At 35.4% G+C, this 21,395-nt stretch overlaps 1 protein-coding gene across 1 annotated transcript; it reads left to right on the forward strand.

Annotated features, from left to right (window-relative positions):
- Positions 1-1,397: 1,397 nt before the first annotated feature.
- LOC126964423 (ankyrin-3-like) lies at positions 1,398-20,604 on the forward strand. The gene is made up of 10 exons (XM_050807524.1): positions 1,398-1,563; positions 9,276-9,405; positions 10,861-11,015; positions 12,245-12,377; positions 13,957-14,139; positions 14,494-14,599; positions 15,330-15,470; positions 16,656-16,747; positions 18,404-18,553; positions 19,865-20,604. Exons 2-10 carry the CDS (start codon positions 9,295-9,297, stop codon positions 20,183-20,185), a joined length of 1,392 nt encoding a protein of 463 aa, XP_050663481.1. The 5' UTR covers positions 1,398-1,563; positions 9,276-9,294; the 3' UTR covers positions 20,186-20,604.
- The last annotated feature ends 791 nt before the right edge of the window (positions 20,605-21,395 follow it).

The raw sequence follows: 21,395 nt of genomic DNA on the forward strand, positions 1-21,395 counted from the left end.
TAAAATCTTTTACAAAAAAAAATGCATTGAATTTTTATAATGTACCAATTATTCGATAAAACTTATATTTACTTGTTTAACGATGTTTCAGCAATAAATAAATAAGAGTTCTATTTAAAATTACTTTCTTTGGATTTTGACCATTGCTTGTTCTAAAGAATTCTTAAGTGACTCTATGTTGGCGTTTTGTTGAGAGCAGGCCATTTCTTATAAAAACTTACCATAATTATTAGTGTCTAAGGGTTCAAATGTGGGCTAGACGAGGGCCTGTCGAGATCATTGATTGCGCTTTGCTGCGTTGACGCAAGATTAGGATGACCAGGTGCAAAATATTGCTGGAAAGTCCAACGTACATTTGTAAAAAGTGTTTTGTATATTTCAGAAAACCAATAAAAACAGGCTCTCGATACACTCGTAGAAGTCGTCAGCCTTTTGCATAACAATGAATTTTTGCGACTCCCTGATAATATACCCCCCAAACCATCAAGCCATTACTCACGCAGAATGAGGACCATGTTCCACTTATTCGACCACTTGTGAATCTTTGGAGCTATAAGCGTACATTTTGTCATTTTGCTTGTACTTGTGCTCTTGAATGGTAAACATTATTTAACAGTGAAAAGTATAGGGATTCCTGTAACCCTCGTATCGGGAGAGCAATAATTTTTATCGAACCACTTGTAGGTATTCTTTAACCTTATGAATCGATTTAGGGCATATCCTGTAAAACGACAATAAGACCAGGCTTGACATCTTCTTTGAAAGAGTCCTTGCGGGAAACTGCAAAAATTTTGTATCCAAGAGAAAACGGTTTATTAAGAAAAAGGATTTTAGTGAAATTTGGCTTTTTAGTAGACCAGCAAGCCCAGTAAGCGATCGCTCCAATTTTTTACTGTCTTCGAGAGAATATGTGATTGGTATATCTTTCAATAGAACCATACACGAACACACGACTGATACCTATCTTTCAAAGTATCTTTAAAATGGCTGACGGCTCTACCTAGTTTGTAATTTTACATTTGGATTTCTTAAATTATGAATTGTTTTATTCAAAGATGCATTAATGGGAACGAGCTTGTCTCTTAATACTATAATTTACTAATATAGTAATATGATCTCTGTTTCTTCTTACTTAGTATGGATAAAACTTATCTGAAATATACTTTAATTTATTTACTTATTATTATGATTAATATCAAACATCATCTGGCATAGACCAGACATTGTCATAGATATAATTTTCAATCGATATTTTAATTATTAATAATGATGGAATAATCGTCGAATTATGAATCTTTACCCTACAACATCGTTAAACTTCGTACTTGGCAAGCGGCCCGATTGGCTTTCCTCCAGTTCCTCTTCTCAAGTGATGATCACAGTTTACTTCTAGTTATTGAGCTAAGCGTTTGTGTCAATAATACAATTTATTTAAGCGCTGTTTAAAACACCAAAAGTAATCAACAGACATAATTTACATTTGAGGTTAAATATTAACAGCTAAAAGTGTTTTATAAGTTAAGAGACAAAGGCTTTGTGAATTATTTGTGGCGAAATAATAAGGTAAGTGTACACTTATTTGTTTTTATAGATAATAATTTATTTAAACTTAATTTAAAATTAGTTTTGTTCAAATATGAATGTTAGCAATTGAAAGTAAATTACAAAGATGTGTTCCTGCCTTTGCCTTGATGGCCAAAAAAACTACATTGTTATAGATTTTGCTTTTTGATCTTGTAAATAAGTAGATAATTTTAGCCAGAAAGAATATAACATTGAAAATGACAATAAATCCTCCAGAGTTTTATTGTCCTACATTCCTCGATTGCTTTTTAATAAATTTATTAACAGGATTCCGTTTTTATTTACGATATTTACAGACATTATTACCTCAAACTATATTTATTCTTTAGAACATTATTATCTTAAGCTATACTTAGGTATTCTTTCAACGTCCTGTTAGCCACTTATTGGAAGGTACAGCAAAGAAGGATCCAGAATACTGAGAACTGTTTTCTGAATGAAGAATTCGTTACTCAGTACTAATTCCGTGTTAATTTTGTAAACAACGAAGTATTTTCGATGTATGTATATAAATACACGCCTACACTTTCTTTGTTTGTAAACTGTTTCAAATCGGTCTTGCATTTTCGCTACCAGGCAATCTCGATCAATTAAACATTTAGTTTTGTGGTATTTTATCTTTATCCTATAGGTCAACTGATTCTTTTATTCACATTCTTCTAAGGTCTGATGCATAAGTATCTTATCCAATGGATGGTAGGTTTTGACAACTTTTTTTAATTTAGTCCAAACATTAAATCGAGCTATTCTAAACAATAACGTATACGTGCATTTTTACCTTGTCAAATAAATCTTGAAGGATTACCGAAAAAGTTCGACTGCATAACCTTGATTTCTGGCATTACACAGACTCCTCGTATAGCCACTGGTAATTATGGACAGCATTGCCAACCCATACTACTTAGGGTCCTTTAAACTTAAAGTATACCCACTATCATTTTACAGGTTGGCAACACACAATAAAAAACTCTGGTGTGGTTGATTTTAACTTTCTATCAGATGCAGTAGGTACGCCACCTTTAATGTACAAAATCGAGCAGAAATCCTATGTATTGGAATAGTATTAAGACTGAGCTAGGTTTCGATATCGAGTGTTTAAAGTACCATCTTTAAAGAATTGCAAGCACGTTGCCAGGCTTTGAAAAGTTTTTCGTAGGTAGGTAGGTAATAGTCTATACACTACACGGTCAGCTGCTGCGAGCTATAGGAGCCGCCCGACCGTCACGCGACATGCAACACACAGACGAAAAAGTTTGAGACGATGTAATAAAAGTTTCACTTTAATATTTTATCTGACGTGAATTCCTTTCTTAAGAAGCTCTTCATCGTGCACAACTATAGATTCTTGTACATTAAAGACTGCAGCTTTTGGAATTAGAATCTCAGTCGTGTCATATAATCCCTTAAACCTTGGAAATACCTAGAAATAACAAGTTCAGCTATAAATGGAGGATGCTAAATTCGAAGCCAATATCTCAAACTACAGCCATAGTAACGGCAGATGGAATAAAACAATTTTGAAGTGTTTCTCGCTATTTGTTATGAATTTTTCTCTTTTCTTTGTTATTGTTAAACATATATAGAGTCAGTAACAGTAGCTGCATTGTCGAGATATTCATATATCTAGTCTATAATATATCCAATCCAGGTCATAGAGTGTAATTTTGCGACAACACGCTGCAAACAAAACAATTCCATTCTTAAAAATAAAATATATTAGTATTATTCTTTTCTTTTGATCAAATGAATATTGCACGTTTATCAGCCAGTATTGGCTTAATTTACCTCATTCTTAATTTATTGAACAAAGCCGATTCTTTGGCTATTGCAAGTAATAGCTCATAAACTATTGAAATTCGGTTATATATGGTTATTACTGAGATTATGACCAAAAAATGCATTGGATTTTTGCCCTGACATTCGCAGCCTATCGCATATTTTATAGTACCTACATGACAAAAATATACCGAATACAGCAAACTCACAAAATGATAAACGAGAGTTATCTTAAATTAGATTGAAAACAAAACGTTGCCAATAAAATAAACCCGGCTTTCGTGTCAAGGACTGGTTCATTACTCTAAATCTATTTATGGACGCCATTTTGTTAAGCCCTCCTCCATTTTATAAAACGTCTAGATATACCTTATAATCTTAATAATAATTAGTTTACATATTTTATTCTTGCGTTAAATTATATTGAAAAGTACAAAGAAAATGGACAATTTGTTACCTTTTTCAGAATTATTACTTAAGCTAAATTAATCGAGAAATAATGATATGTAGTTTTAGCCATAATAATGATTTTTTTTGATTAACGCGAGTGTTACACATTTAAATAAAATACTTTTTAAAGGATATATACGCATGTAACAACTATATTTATACATTAGGTTATTGCATAAAATTCACATTTATTCACACTAATTATTTTATTTAACCCGACGTTTCGTGACCTTTGCAGAGCCCCCCTGAATATATGCGCTCATCCTTTAAAAAGTATTTTATTTAAACATACTAATTAATTATTTTATATAACTTTACCGTCAAATTGACAAGTTTATCGTACAGCAGTAATATATACCATAATTCAAAACAAACTCGCTCTGAAAACGTCTTTACAAGGTCACGTTGACAGCAATACATGTCAAGAGTTATCGCTTCCTAAAGCATCGTGTATTTTATTGGCTCTCGCAGTTGTTAAAGCTAGTCTTTAGTGACGTTGTTATGACGTTAAGATCAATTAATTCAGCTCTGTAAAGCTTGTTCTATTTTTATGTCAACGTAGCAAACGTTCAAACTAAGTACCTATATTAGTATGTCGATATTAAATTAAGTTATAATGTTTCTATTTACATTACTTATTATTAATATTTCAACGTTTATTCAGGAAATTAGTAAATTTGGTTATTGATTTAATTTTATGATTAATTTATCAATCTAAAATTATCACTACTGAATCTAGTAGAAAAAGTCTTAAATTAATACTACAGAATATAGTAATGTTTTCTTTTGTTTTTGTTATTATTGACAGAATTTTAATGTAGCGAACAAATATGATATAGTTTTTACCGCCTTTCCACTAGGCCAAAGTGCCAACACCGAAGCAATAAGTCCAATCAAAATTCGTTGCCATTTAAATAAAATTGTACCACAACAACAGCAGGTCTACCGAAATTATTTGCCAGTTGAGACACAGATGTTTACTGCCGCACCTGTTATATATTACACCAGAAAACATGTTTGTAAACAGGACCACGTGAGTTAATTGTGTTCGAGTTATTCCGAATCATGTATAGCGTAGTTTGAATTGGCAGTCTACCAAGCATAATATTTTATCCTGTAGGTACGATTCGATTTTTACGCAGTGTTCCAAATTCGACTGAATGAAAATGCAGAAATAGAATTCAAATCCAGGTTTGAATTATTTACGTTTCATACCTACTGCGTACTCTTTTAAGTTTTTCCCTTAATTACTATGTTCCTTTCGACGCTGAGTATATAAAATTCCAATAATTGCCAGTTCTGCCAGTTAAATGTAAGCCAAAGTCGAACTGTATCAATGAAATGTAACAATATTACACTCTAGCCCCACATGTGTTGTTGTGTACTAGGGCCACATGTACCTATTTGTAACTTCTCTGATCTGGTGCACCCCATAATCAAGTTTGCATCATTTTACCGGCCTGCAACGTGGATGATTATGGGTTGCCTGGGAAATGTTTGAAATATTTCTATTTTGATTGCTTCGGAGATGGTGTCCTTGTTGAAATAAATATAGTTAAGGTACATATTATGTATAGTTGATTTCTTTTAGGTATTATTAGTATGTAAGTAATGAACTTGTAGCTGCTTGTGACTGTTGATAGATATAAGTAATTGTCTGTGTGTAGGTATAGAATGTAACTTTAAGCTTATATTATATTTATTTTGTAAAAAAACTAACATAAGGCGTAGACTAATATAATGCACTGAGGTCAACCTCTGTGGTTTTTTACAATGTGTATTATTTGTTTATATTTTGTAAATAATGTATTTCGATAAATAAATTTTAAAAATCGCACAATTGTCGTTATTGGTAACGGGGATTCAGTACTCGATAAAAGAAACGATTTCTGCCATGGATTGAAATAGCTCACCATCTGGAACGTGGAAGGGTCACGTTTTTTCTTCCTTCTTTTATTTCTTTTCTTACCATCATAAAAGCTTTCTGATGCCTAATTCCAAGTAAAGCACTTAATTGGCTTAGATTCAAGTGTTTGTACGTTGCTATATTTGAAGGTTTTTGACTTGAAACATTCTTCCAATTTTTGATATAGTCTCCTTCCGAACGGTGACTTTTCCTTATTGCGACTCCGCTAATCTTATAATGTTTTCGAGCCTCAAAATCGTAATGTTTAAAAAACAGAGAAATAAATGACTATCCGTAAAGCCATTGAACTTTGCCCGTCACAAAGCTTCAGAGAAATCCCCCTGATGTCACGGACTCTTTCGACTTGGCCCATACATTTGGAGCGGAGCCATCATTGATAGCACAGCTTACCTCACTTCTAATGATACACTTGTGGATAAGCATTTAGAAAAAAATAGATTGCATTTGTGGCACATAATATTGCGTCATGTTTTTCAATATACGGCGAACAACGCATGGAGATACGAAACAGTATCTATAACTTAGTACCGCGTCAGTCTTCAATCATATCCCAAGTGACTGGTGCAAGTTTTGAAAAGCTCATTTGTAGAAAGGTACACAGCAAATTTTAAATTTGAGTATTTGTTGACCGGGAAATGAACTAAGCATGAAATATTAAACGCCAACTAATGTAAAGAAAAAAAGATCTGTGAATCGAATATGGTACAAAGCGCTTCTCTCCAAACCTCTATCTTAAGGGCTTTCCAAGGGTTTTTACAACTGGACCACCAGATTCATCAGTATGCGTTGTTTTCGACGGTTATTGCTCGAATCCGAAGACTGTTCATGCGCTTTCCCAAGGAAATTCTTCCTATTCCTTCTGTATATCAGTACAGTAGACGCATCTTATAAACATTATAATGTCAATGATAGTAATTAAGGTGGAGTGCAGCAGATCTCTCTCAGTACTAGAGGAAACATGTGTCTTTTATCGAGATCACTGTTGTGCAGCTCACAAAATTTTGCGTGCTTATTCAGTATAACCCGTAGAAGACTCAAGTTTGCGCTTTACCACTAAAAAGACCATTTGTTGGATCAGCACTCTTTGATAACACTGCTCTTAATGTCTCGCTCAGTATCGAAATATTGATTCTCGAAATTTTCAAGTGATTGCCAATCCCCATATCATGTGTATAGAAAGGAAAGCCAAATTAGCTCCGAAGAAGAAGAAGGGTGAATTTAGCTATTTTAGGCGATTTTCTCAAAGCGGTCCGGATATCCGAATATTATGGAAAAAACTGGAGATCTCTTCTTAACTCTGGAAATTTCTAGTAAGTGGATGAAACCAATATTTGCAGCATTTGCATTCTCGTCTTTATTTTCTGTTTCTTCTGCTCTTTCAAAATCTTTCTTCATTATGAAAACGGTGAAGTTTCGGCGTTTTAAATCCTAAAGTACGTCTCGAGCGGTTTGGTGTCAGTTAAACAGGTAGACGCTCGCAGTAAAAACCGTAGAGTGGCCGTAGCTTTATTCTAGTTATTACCCAATAATATACGACTAACGATTGCAAGCTGTTTATAGGATTAGTATTGTGACTAAGCACGCGTAAATATTCACGTGTCTATCAATGTAGTTCTTTATTTTTCGGTTTAAATATAACGCAATGTTAGTTGTTGGGTGTCTTAAGTACTATTAAACTAGTTGGTCTCAATTCAAAGTGTTCGTTAAGTTGGTAACCACTCGCGGTAAAAGACCGAAGTGTTGCTGCAGCCTTATTCTAGTTATTACCCAATAATCATAATAATAAATAATGGACGTGTCTAACGATTGAAAAATGTTTAGTGTATTAGTCTTGTGACTAAACACGCGTACATATATTCACGTGTCTGTCAGTGTACTAATTTGTTTTTGGGTGAGATAAAACGCAATATAAGTTATTGCGTGCCTTGAGTACTACGGACTATTTTAGTTTGTCTCAATTCAAACATAATATAAAAAGCAATAAATATGAAGCAAACTGTAATTGGAACTACTTGCATATAGACGACCTTTACCATATAGACGACATTTTAAGATTTTGATTTTTCAATGTATGCGAAACATTCATAATAAGCCCGTCTTCACCATTGAAGTAGAACGCGATTAGAACTTTGAACTAAGCTTACGACTGTAATCGAGTTTATAGATTCAATTCTGATCTTAACAACACAATTTTGGACGTTCAACATTATTTGAACGCGTTCAAGAGCTGTCACTGTCGTTGTCGTAATAGAAACATTGACATTTAACAATTTGGTTCATACTTATAGATGACAAATTTGATATATTCTACTGTTTATGACATGTAAACTCAGTTTACGTCAACATGCTCAAAATGTATTGGTGAAATCGCTTTGTGTTTAATCCAGATCAAGACTGGAATTTAAAGTCGTTTAAGTAAAACTGAGATCTATTAAACTCAGTTTGAAGTGTTATTGGTTGTTATTGGTATTTTGTTCATACTTTTTGATGACAGTTTTGACTGCTTTTTGATATATTCTATTGTGTATGCATGACATGTAAACTAAATTTTAGAATTTCGTAAATGCGCTTTGAATGCGCCTAAAAATGTGTTTGGTGAAATCGCTATAGCTTCAAAATCAAGAGACTAATTTAATTTAAATTAAACTCAGGTGGAAATAGAGTATTAGAATATTTCTCTTTTAAATTTGTATGAAATAAATACTCGCCGATTTCTTTGTATTATGTGGGCCCGGCATAAAACACAATATTGATCTGCTCTCGTTCAAATTTAATTTTGTTATGATTATGACGGGTACATGGGGATCATGATATATATTTTATTAATTTGATGCCGATATTTCGATCTAATTGAATGAATTGTTGTCTTGACGGAACTGCGGAGGCGGCAAGAAACTCTTGACACATTGATACATGAAACTAATAGTACATCAATCCATCCACGGTGCGTCTAATTCGTTTTGGTCTTTGTCAGAATTCTTCAGTGATAATCTTATCTTAAATTAGGGACTACCTAACGATTAAGAATATTTTAAAGTTATTGACAATAATTGGATTTGGACTTTTATTATGTTGACATTTTAATCATTACTTTTATTTTATTTTATGCTTTGTTTGTATAAAATTTTTGTATAACTTAACTTTTTAATCCTATCTTGTTTCTTTTTCTTAAAAATATAAATAAAAAAATAAAATAATAAATAAAAGGCTCATCAGAAATTATTTTCGACCTATTGTACCTTTGTTGAATAAAAAAACATTCATTTGAACTCTTAATTCACGACACACAGAAGTAACGGTACTGCAGGGTGAGAGCACGGGATTTCATGTTTGCGTTAGTCTAAAACCTTCCTCCCTATTAAAATACTTAGGATGTTTTTATTTTCCATAGCTGTTCTTACCAGCCGTGGGATGTAATGGTGTTCAGCAGAAATCGCCCGTTGGCTATGCAACTCGATCCAGTTCTTGGTCATATTCATAACTATGTCAAATTTCCGCGATGATAAAAGTTTAACAACAAATTTAATTTTGCCTGCAGAATTTAATTCACAACCAAGATGCCTTCAGAGGTGATCGCTGACAAGTCGCTGCAACGGGAGCTGGCAGACTCCATCATCAGGATGGTACCTCTGGACGAGATAAGAATCTTGCTGGCTTGTGGAGCTAAGGTATATCTATACGAATACTAGCTAATACACCGAAAGCACCACTTAGAATTAGAGGCTATATGCGTCCTCCACCAAAGATTCCCGAACTACACAAAAAAAAAAAACAAAATAAAATAAAAGCATTAAATTTACTTTGAATACTTTGAATCCTGGTTGATATCGAATAACTACAGAATGAAAAGACCTGACGTCTGCCTTTTAACTCGAGAGGTTACGATCGCAACACCAGGCGACTGTCAGCACTCAAACTATCAGGAGCAGACCTCGCTTGGCTATGGTAATTATCGTAGGCCTTTGCGGGCCGTAGCTCTTCGACGTGGCAATCGTGCTTGGCGGTTACAGTGGTACCTTCAATGGCCGGTGCATCAGTGGGGTCGTAATTATTTTCAGATGAATCCTGGTTTGTTTTACATCCTGATATAAGAAGAATAAGTGAGTGCTTCTGGGCGTCATGAACGGCTTGCGTTGTCCTCAGGAAGTTCATTCCTATCACGGCGGAACGATCAATAGTTTGAGCCGAAATTCGCTTGAGGCGGGTGAACAGGCCTAGTTGTCATACGGGGCAACGTGACTGGTGAAAAATACCGCACAAAGATGCTAAATATATTGGGCAGGAGTTTATCTTCATGCAAGAAAATGCTCGAGCACACACTTCAGGTTCAGTGATGAAATATGTGGTTTTCTGCGAAGAAAACATCTTAGTTTTAGACCGGTCTCTATAGTCATGTTACATGAATCCCATTGAGCTCGCTAAATTTGAACAATTTCCCTAAAATTTGAACACGGAGGAAAATGTTTTTCGCCATCTTTTATTGGACATTGCGCATTATTCTTAAGACCACAAGAGATAAATAGAGGTGCAGCCTTAGTTAACTCTTCAAGAAATCTTTTTTTTAAGCCCGTTTTCTTTCTTCAAATTTATTATTTCGGATGTCCATGGGTGGTTGCCTCAATTATTCCCATCACATAAGCCTCATGCCCATTTGTCCCCCCATATATATGTTTTTTTGACATACGCAACACCAAGGTTAAAGATATGCGTTGCCGGCCTTTAAGCTAGGAGTATACTCTATTTTTGAAGGTTCCTTAGTCTTATTGGTTCGGGAAAACTGTAGCCAGAAACTTGATTCCACAAAGTGGCCGTTCGAGACGTGAATTACTGGCAAAAAGCTTGGTTTTAGAATGCCAGATGTTATGATATGATGACTTTACCTACATAGCTATTGAAGTTACTCTACAAATGAGACTTAACATCTTATGTTTCAAGGTGGCGAGCGCAATCGTAGTGCCGCTCAGAATTTTTTGGGTGTTTCAAGAATCCTGAGCGCCACTGCATTGCAACATCCTGCTCGTCTCGTCACTTATTGTCGTAAAAAAAAATATTATTTTGTCTTTGATATGATCCAATAGCGTGCCTGCAATAAAAGAGTCTTATTTTATTATTTATTATTTCAGGTAAATGAGCCTGTGACCCAAGGTCTACGTCCTCTTCACTACGCGATCTGGCAGAGGTACCTGGAGGCAACCAGACTGCTTCTAGTACGAGGCTGTGACATTAATGCTACAGATGATTGCGGATACAGTGCCTTACATCTTTCTGCTGAACACGGGTCTGTATCAAGTAGCGTTTGCTTTGTTGATCAAGTGTGTTCTGTCACTTTGTTTATGGAAAAGGTATACAAACGAGCGTACGGGTCACCTAGTGTTAAGTGATCGCCGTCGCACATATTCTCTTGCAACACAAGAGCAATCACAGAAGGAAGGTGTACGCACTCTTTTTGAAGGTATCCATGTCGTATCATGCCGGAAACACCATACAAGGAAGCTCATTCTCCACAGCTTTGTCGTACGTTGAAGAAAGTTCCTTGCAAAACGAACTGTGGAGGAACGCCACACATCCAGTGGGTACGATATACGCTGTATGCTAATCGGCACGCCGTGGTGAAGGTGGAATTCCGTGGCAAGAATCAGGTGACACAGCTCTTCGGAATTCTACCCGTGATAAATGCGTTCGAAGACACACAATGAATCGACGTCTCTACGTAACGGCAAGTAATCCAGCCATTCACAGAGCACTAGGTCTCCGACAAATCGAGCAGCTCTGCGATCGCTATATTCATACCTGTGAATAAAAGAGATGAAGAATACTTAGGATGAAGTATTCACTGGATTTGCCATGCGCATCCTGAAATGGACAATCAACGCTATTATAAGCCGAACAAATTAATAAACAGTAGTTCTTGGTGGACAAGCTAAGCTTTTAAAAATTTAATTTGTACCAATTTATGGACTGTAAAGTAGCAGCTATCAACTGTAAAGTAGATCCTGTAGATGGAGACACAACCTGAGATTTGAATAAGACATACCAAGATTTACGGTCGATCCATCAGTCGGATGGTTGGCTCAGTTGGAAGGGCTCTCGGTTGGAACCCGATAGGCGCGGGTTCGATTCCCACATAGTGCATAAATTTTTATTCCTACCTTCCGCGTTTTCCAAGAAAAATGTTTGCCTCGCACAGCCACTTTGTTGAAGCAGTTATCGGCTGCTGTTTTCCCGAACTGATACGACATAGGGACCAAGAAAACAGTATACTCTCACTTTAAGGTTCTCTTGACACCTGTTGTTGCGGATGTCTATTATACATGGCCGGTTACCTCAGCCCGTGAGCCTCTTGCCCGAATGCCCCCTCTTTTAAAAAAAAAGTAGTTCTACTCTGTAGCTATCGCAAAATATTACTGGTATCATAATCTAAACATTTCAGCAGCACGACGTTTATCGGGTCCGCTATTATGTGGTATATAGGTGATATATTTTGTAAAACTTCACATTTCATTACAGATATAAAGATTTAGTGAAGCTTCTATTAGAAAGTGGTGCAGCAGTGGACTACAGACCTGATACTAGTGAAGAATTCCCACGCACGACTCTTTGTGATGAACCTTTGCGCCTGGCGATACGGAACAAACACTATGTAAGTAAATTGTGCCTACAACAATAACAACTACATAGTCAATTTAATCAACAACACTTTCAACTTTTGACGGGAATACAAAACTATCGCATTATCATAAGATAACTTTAATAAAAACTTAACCTTAATACTGTCTGTTATGGTTTTCTTTCTACTAAAATGCATAATGAACAACTGACAGTTGAAACTGACACAGCTCTTACAATTTTTTAACCATTTGTAGCCAAGTGTGGCTGATGTGTGACGAGGATATTCGTTCATAATCCGAGCAAGATATTTGTTTTTAATTATTTAATAAAGATTTTTAAATACCTAATGTAACACAAAAACTCACTTGTAATTGGCCACATATGGACGGACACTCCTTTTGGAACTGTAATAGTCTTTTTTTTACATTTATTATCGAACATGATTAATACCATCCGTTGATCAATTAGACGAAATGGTTTGCCAATGAGATAATGGCGCCATTTTCTAAGTGATTCCTATTTGGCGTAAGCTTCTTTTTCTATAGCCTAGTGGTTGGGTTCACTAGTGCTTGGCATTCTTGTGAATTAAGCTACAGGTCTGCCAGCTTGAGACTAATTGCTGCAATTGAATTATTTGATGCGTCAGTTGCTACAGTGAATGGCGAGTTGTGATCGATGGCATGAACAGCAGCTTTTGCGATGTCAGCTTTTAGTTTTTAAAAAGCTTCAACTCTACTTTCATTGGTACCTGTGTATGTGCGAGGGCATAGATTCTTTGAAATTCTCTTAAAAATTCGGTCCATTTGCTGTTGTGCGCAAACATGCCTATTGCTCTTTTAAGAGGCGGTAAATCTGTTGGTGGAGGTAGGCTCAATAACGGACATGAACGATCACTGTATCGCAAAATTTATTGAGTTCTGAGATATTTTACTCTTTTTCTTATTTAAAGTCAGACCGTATTTTTGAGCTGCTGCATAATTTACGCAGATTTTTAGTATGTTCTTTCTCATTTACTCCACACACAGTGATATCATCTAAATACGCATATGTCCCTTTAAGTTCCTACTTTCTAATATCCCAAATTATGGTTCTTCGGAAACTAGAAACTCCGTTGGTGATGCCAAATATAATTTGTTAAAATTAATATAAATTTCCTACGGCTTCGAAAGCTGTAAAATGACGTTCTGTTTTTGCAAAAGGTGATAAGTGCATTCTTAATCAATTGCTCTGAAAATCGATATATATAAATTTGAGAAACCAATTCCTCAATGTTTAGAAATAAGTATGCATCTAATGGGCATCTAAATATCTAGGATTGGTCCGAGAATAATTAATTACAATTATAATAATTCATTAACATATCAATGAGTCTAGTTTGAAGAATTGTAACCATGATCCATTGGCCGACCTTTTCCACGCGGGAGCTGATGAGCTGATGAGGGAGATCCTTATGATATCCGTAGTAATACTTCTGATAACAGTAGATAATAATACGATCCAAGTCACAACACATCGCACAATATAAAAATCCAAGACCTAAGTCATAATTTTCTGCAATAGGTGAACTTATTTCACTAAAACCAATTATCATGCAATAACATAAATTACAGGACGTTGCAAAACTTCTCTTAGAGCATGGCGCAGACCCGAATAAGAGATATTTCTTTGGCTCCGAGATCAATCTCGTTTCTGACCCAGAGTATTTGGAACTGCTGCTGATGTTCGGAGCCAACCCTGACTCCAGGGACAGAGCTGGTCTCACACCGCTCATGAAAGCTGCTAGACAACGGAAGGTTAGTTCTATGTTACAACAAAGTCAATTACATGCCAAAAACTAAAATATCACCCTCACTTAGTCCTGATCCTGATGGATGTCTGGCTTTTCTCCACAGAGCGGTATTCAAGGAATATACTTGAACAATTTAACTGTTACTTTAGTCCCCGTACAAGGAACACAGTAAGTTCCTTGTACGGGGACCGGTTTATCCATACCTTTATTAGATTGCCCTCTGGGTCAAAAAATATATATTCACAACGAATTTCATAACGTTTCTTCCCTATGCTTAAACTGTGCTTTTATTTTTGACTTTCTTTTATAACCGGGTTGTAATTATGTTTAATATATATTTATATTATTTTATTTTTAGGGCATAGAATCTGTGCTACTCTTGATCAGTTATGGCGCTGATGTCAATGCAATGGCAGATGCAAGAAACGACTACAGAACTGTGATGCATTACGCTGTTTTAAGTGGTAAGTGTTCGAAAACATATACAGACACATAGTAAATTTACAATATTTAGATTATTCCAACCGACTCTTCTCGTAGACATCGACAGCTAGTCTGTTTTACCAAAATTGCAAAGTCCTCGTCCATTTTTTTCCACTTTACACTGTTCAGTGCTCTTGCCGGTCCATGTTTTTCTGCGACGATTTATATTATTTGTCCATCTTCAACCGATTTAAGACTCCTTAGCACAGAAATTTTTTAATGACATTTATTTTTATAATAGCGCAATGTCTTGTTTCTTTTAACAGCGGAGACGATTAATTCCAATAAATTTAACAAATATTGATATACCTTTGGTTACCTACCATTTTAACCAGTTACCTAGAAACGTTTTTTTATTTTTATTTACAAAACTTTCGCAGTTACGAAAGCACATGTGTGTCACAATTTTTATATCTTGTTCAGTAAGAGTCCAACACACGAGATCTAATGATTTTAAAAAGCGCCCAGCGCTTTCTAAAAATTTTGGATTCCATACATATATATTAATATGTTCTTGGTGTCACCAAAGTAAAGACTGTGCATGCTGGGACACCTTAATTTGTTGTACATTTAAGTCATTTGTCAACATTAATATATTTAAGCGTTTAAAAATGTATCAACTACTGGTTTTCCAATTAATAAATATAAATAAGTAGAAATATGTAAATACTAAAAAGGTCTTTCATTCTGTCGAATAATTGTTTATTCCAGGCAACACGGACGTTGTCAATCTGTTGATAAAGCAAGGCGCTAAAGTGAACTACGAGAGTCCAGATCTAAACAAGCCTTCTCCGCTTGATCTGGCGATTTTGAAAGGAGACGTCGACACTATACAACTAATGCTGTCTGCTGGTAAATACAATACATATATAATCAATAACGCTGTCGTCTCTATTTGCCACAGTTTTGTTATATTTGTCGGACTTCATCCACATTGGAACTCTCAAGAGGTCAACCTTGCTTCAGTTCATCCCTTACCTCATTGTGATGAACGCCTAGGCCAACCCCTCTTAGTTTACTTTTCATACTCTCAGCTTGACTATCCTCAACGTTTTCTTTTACTTTATGTTATCTAAACAGCCAGACTGCTCGGAATCAGAAATGTACATTGAGTAATGGTATTTTTTAGAAAGGCAAATAAAATACTGGTAAAGTTGCGCCACTTCTTTTCTCGTACAGTACCGTCAATAATCATTCCAAGGGTAGAAAGTATAAGAATAATAAAAATATTAGAGGAAAGATGGCATAATATATACCAGTCATGATTAAAATTCAAAGACCTGTATGCGAAATTGTAGATGCATACATGCGTCATGGTATAGTCATACTATTCATAAAAATGTTCATGAAGCTGAAGAACTACAGACTCATCAGCTTCTGTCGTATATTTACAAGATTCTGTCCAGTTCTAGTTAATACAGAAAACTGTAATTCTTTCGGCCATATTTCAGAACAGTCATAGTTTCGCTTATGCTTTGGAATTTATCTATCTGACTATCTTCAAAAACTAATAGCAGTTATACAGAAATGCAAAGAATTCAGAAAACCACTTTTACTAACCAAGCCCTAGTCAAATGCCTTGTGGATGAAAAATTCGTACTAAGTATCATCACATCCATTAGAATTATACCACCTCCGCTGCAGTAGAGCTGTGTAAGATATACAAGAAAACTACCAAAAATTCCATTAAGAGACGGGTTTCAGACAGCTAGACACAATATCAATGAAGCTGTTTACTCTACCAATACTCCATCAGATACAATGGTCTGGGGAAGGGCTTGACTGATATAGAGAGACTGCCCCGGACGAATACTAGTACTTAATAATAGACTCCAATAATAGGTATTACACCTACAGCACACAGTACGGCTCAGGATAAACAGCTGCTTAAACAGCTTATTCTTCTGCTAATAAAAACCTGCTCTCGAAAAGCAATAATAATCTATAACGTCTAATTACAAAAAATCACTATAACTTTATTTTTTATTCAATGTGATGATGATAGTCATTTTGTTACGTATTATGTTTTACTTTCAGGCGCTTACGTGAATGCATCCAGTTCTGTGATAGGAACGCCTCTTCATGTTGCTTGTTCGGATAATATTACAAACAGAAAAGAAATAGTCAAAGTAAGTGTAACACTAACACAGGTCTTAACGATATCATTAGTGGCACAAAACTGTAATAAATTATTTCCTTGAAATAAAAAAAAAAACAATAAATACCGACCTTTGACGTATAATATTATTAACAAGTGACTAAATTTTAAAAAGTCAATAATTTCTACATTTCGAAGTTGGTGTCAAGTTAAACTTAAACATAAATTAGCTACTTTTAAACTATTGGGAAATTTCAAGTGAAATGTACGTGTACGTGTAGCTTCATTATTATAACGCCGAAGAAAGAGAAATCTTCGTTTGTCGCGATAAATCTTTTTTTTTTCGTGTAAGATTTCACCGAATTCCCTTATAGTTTTCGAAAGAGGGTGTGCTGGTATAGCCATCAATAGTTATTTTTATATATTAAAGTGGAGCAAACGGGCAAAGTCTCACGTGATGGGTGTGGTGAGGCAACCGCCCATGGACATCCGTAACAGCAGGGGTCAAGAGATGCGTTGCCGGCCTTTAAGGGGTATGCTCATTTCTTGAAGGTCCCTATGTCGTAACAGTTCGGGTAAATAGCAGACGGTTATTGATTCCACAAGTTGGCTGTGCGAGGCAAGACATTTATGGCAAAACTCCATGTGAGGCCGATTTAGCGCCTTATATATATAGTTGCAGACGGTAGCTTATAGAGAAGTACTGTCTCGCCTTATTGACTACACCAACCTTTTTAGAGGCCAGTAAGGCCTTGTCTTCATAGGGAAAGATTTTAGCGGTAAGCTCACAAACTTGTGTCTTGTTGAAGTTGAATTGGATTAACCTCGTCTGGGAATTTTGGACACTTTGCAAAGCATAGTTTAAATTTTGGAAAAATTTGTTCTGCATTTCGTCAACACTATCCTCGGAGTTGTTGGCACAGCCAATTTAGGAAGCATACTCTGTGGTGTCACCTGCATAAGAATGAATACTGCTGATTTGCAGCATATCATTGATTTGCAGAAGAATCAGTAGAGGGGATGGTAGTTAAAGGGATTCGAGCGTACATATTAGGGATTGGTGTGCGGTGATCGGCCTAAAGTAGGGAAGGAGCCGGAAAAGAGGGGTAAGGATGGGCGCCAAATGCGAAGCACAAGTATCGCAGCAATATCAAGGGAATGCCATCAGGCTCGCTCGATTTATGAATGTCGTAGGTGAAAAGCGCCTTAAGCATGGAGCTATGTCGGAATTTTACCTCCGGCATGTATGAGTTGCACCGCGGAATATGCGGTGGTGGTGTACCTTGGTCATCCAGAGTCGAGTTCGACGCGAAGAGAGAGCCCAGGGAGTCAGTATTCTCTTTCGCGTCATGGGCTAGCGAATCATCATCCGCAGTGGCGGAATGATAGGCCGGATGATTGCAGTGTTTCTTAAGATCGCTGTTATTCACACCCTTAGATACCACCATATTGACCCAAGCATGATAGCACTCCTGCTTAATACCATATACAAATACACAACTGGTACCTAGCTTTTGAAGTATCTTGCAGATGACCAACGGCTCCATATCCACTTTGTTCTAGGCAAAACAAATTTGAAGTCTCAAAGTTGTAACAATATTATTGTCCAGGCTAATTATGGAACTAAAGCATTCAAACTTGACAATACCAGTAAACCCTATGGTGAGAATGTAACTGCAAATTCCAGATTCTTCTCGAAAGTGGTGCTGATCCGAATCAAAAGGTATACAACGAAGACGACGGGGCTCAACTCAGACCAGCTCTGGCTGAGTATCTAGCCAGCAACTTGGAGCCTGACGTCGATATAGTGCATGCGTTGTTGCGACACGGAGCTAGGGTAAGTGAGATTGAGTTACATTTTTAAAAATAAAGGTAATCGAGCTTTGAAGGTCCGAGAAAGGTCATAAGCAAAGATTCAATGGAATCCTTTGATTAGAGCTAACCTGTCAAGAGTTATAAATTTCAAGAGATACAAAACCGTTTGTGCAGTACCAATACTTGTAATACCAGATCGTAGTAAAAAATAAATAAAATAAGTAGTTCAAAAATATAAGAATAATTTAGAACCCGTGTCCATGCCAATCCATCCAAGAGTTACTGGATACCCAATCGCTCCCAGTTATATTAACGAACGGATGAGCCTAACTGTCCAACTAAATACTGCCCGTACCCTTGGTATACTTCAACGTAGTTTTAGTTTTATCTAATATAATAAGCAATATGTAATCATTTTGGGGGTAAAAGTATGAAATTGCCGTTTTGTACAGAAAAGTAAAAAAAAATTATTAGATCGAAGTGTTTACTCTCGCGACCTTTACATTTCTGCCAGCTCAAGGAAAAATCATATAAGTATGCCTACGTGAGCGTAAAGGTATTTGGCCTCTTAGAAGAAAACTTTATACCATGTAAAAAAAATTGCCAAATTGGAAAAATACTTGTCTAAATGATGATGATTTCTAAAAGAAGATCCGGTGGAATGAATATGTTTTATCGAGGTGGTGAAGTCGGCTGACAAGTCGAGGGAGTTTCAGCATCATTGATTGAAGTTCATCCCCAAATATCTGCACCCCCGTGCTGATTCAACATAGTAAATCAAGCTGTAATGCGTTTTTTTCTCTATAATTCAAGTGATGGTGCAGGGTGCACCGCACCATCCAGGGTGCCTTTAATTTTACTAATTTGATTATAATTTTGATGGTTTTTAATTATATATTGACCATATTGTGGGTATGCATTAATGTATATTGTATAGTATACTATAATATTATGTAACTATGTATATCTAAATATGACCATTCAATCCAATCAGACATGTTGGACAAAGTTGCAAAAGTTGTAAGCTGGTCAACAAGTTCAAAATGTGTTAAGCCTTGATAAAGTTCATAAAAGAATGAGCGATAGCTCAATCGATTTCGGATGACGCCTAAAAAGAATATGGTATTTTGGTTTTTGTTAATACTCATAAACTATCAATACTTACGAAGTTTTGTGATAAATTCTATAGAGAAGGATATTTTCAATAAAGTAATCTGGACATCCGAAACTCTACTTACTTATTGGAATGAGGTTTCTCTGGCACATTTATCAACGCTAGAGGGCCATTTAGCTTACCTCGTACTTTGCCTTTCACCTTCGTTTAATTTTTCAGGTTATTATGAAAACACAATTTCGTGACCCGGATGGCATACTCAATCATCTTCAAAATGTGACCTTAGAAGAGTATCAACATATTTTCTACCTCCTTCTCGAAGCTGCGGAGTCATTCGATCTCTGTATGATAAAAAGGAACAACATTCTATCGCCCACGCAAAAAGAAACATTAATCCAACGGGCTAAGAATCCTATCTCATTGCTTGCACAGACAAGGATTTATTTGAGAAAGGTATTCGGAACCGAACTACAGAAAGTCGTTACAGAGTTAGAGGTGCCTACCATATTGCATCGCTATCTATTATTTGAGTGCTGTTAAAGACATTCTCTAACTTTTGAGGTTATATTTTTTGCGCTGCCAGATCGGTGTGCGCCTTGTCCTCTTTTTTGGGGAAACTATTATATAATCCCCATAAAATATATGAAGTCTGCTATGGTAAACTTAATTATAAGATAATTTTTAAATTTTTTTTAAGCAAATTTAAAATTACTTATATTTGGAGAAGTGGTTTTGTAGTAGTATTTTTTTTACATTTTTATTAAATTTCTCAATTTTACCTATTTTTTTTTAAATATGTTCTTGGGTATCTACTCATATATGAAGTATAAATTTATGCTATTCAATAACTTTCTTGTGGGTACTTTTACCTGCTGCAGGAATCTTGAAGCTTTTCGAATGGTAACGATAAAATATATCTTCGCGATGGCAACATTTCTTCCTGGATGTTTTGCTACTTAATTGAAGATTATTGACTTATTTGAGATGATATAATAGTTTGCAAATGTATTTTATTATACACAATAATATTATTGAGGTCATAATTTGTAAGGAGACCATATTATTGATCTTAAATTATTTATTAACTGTCAAATCGTTTGAGCCTTATAAAAAGAAGGAATTCTATTGCACATCTACAAACTGTAATGTGTTTGGCGATGGTTGGTAAAATTTTTTGTATTTTCTCTCCGCAAATAGTAATATGTAAGTTTTGTATTTTATATTGTAATCCTTTTATTATTTATTTTATGATCTCTTTGTTCAGAGTGTACACTTGTTAATAATAGACAGCTTAATAATTATTATATAATAACGATACCTACCTAACCAAGTCAAGTGTTAGTAGGTGATGAATTGGGGGCACTATTGTCGTAGATATTGTGTAGTTTAATTGTCAAATAATATAATGATCTGAAAATAAAACTATTTTTAAAAAAATACGCTCAAAACAATAGCTCATTGATGAAATTTGATTCATAATTCATTATCTGTACAGGGTAATGTGTATATTTCCTAAGGAATTTGACGTGGCACACTGACAGCGCATTATCAATGTCAGTGCAATTTTCACCTGCCTAACTTTTTTATAAATATTGTCTTCTTTACACAGGGCGGACACCGTAGTATTACCTTTTTGTATTATTATAATATATTCTTTGATATAAAAGGGTAATAAGTATTTTTCGTAAGGAATTTGACATGCCACATCAACAGCTTATTATCAATGTTAATGTCAAAATTGCTATGTCAT

The sequence above is a fragment of the Leptidea sinapis genome, chromosome 5 (genome assembly GCF_905404315.1).
Source record: "Leptidea sinapis chromosome 5, ilLepSina1.1, whole genome shotgun sequence".
Lineage (NCBI taxonomy): Eukaryota > Metazoa > Arthropoda > Insecta > Lepidoptera > Pieridae > Leptidea > Leptidea sinapis.

Bases quoted from the DNA above. Each gene is read 5' to 3' on its own strand.
- LOC126964423 (XM_050807524.1), top strand. From the start codon at position 9,295: ATGCCTTCAGAGGTGATCGCTGACAAGTCGCTGCAACGGGAGCTGGCA. The intron at 9,406-10,860 runs GTATATCTATAC...TTATTATTTCAG, and splicing joins TGCTGGCTTGTGGAGCTAAG to GTAAATGAGCCTGTGACCCA. The intron at 14,600-15,329 runs GTAAGTGTTCGA...TGTTTATTCCAG, and splicing joins GCATTACGCTGTTTTAAGTG to GCAACACGGACGTTGTCAAT.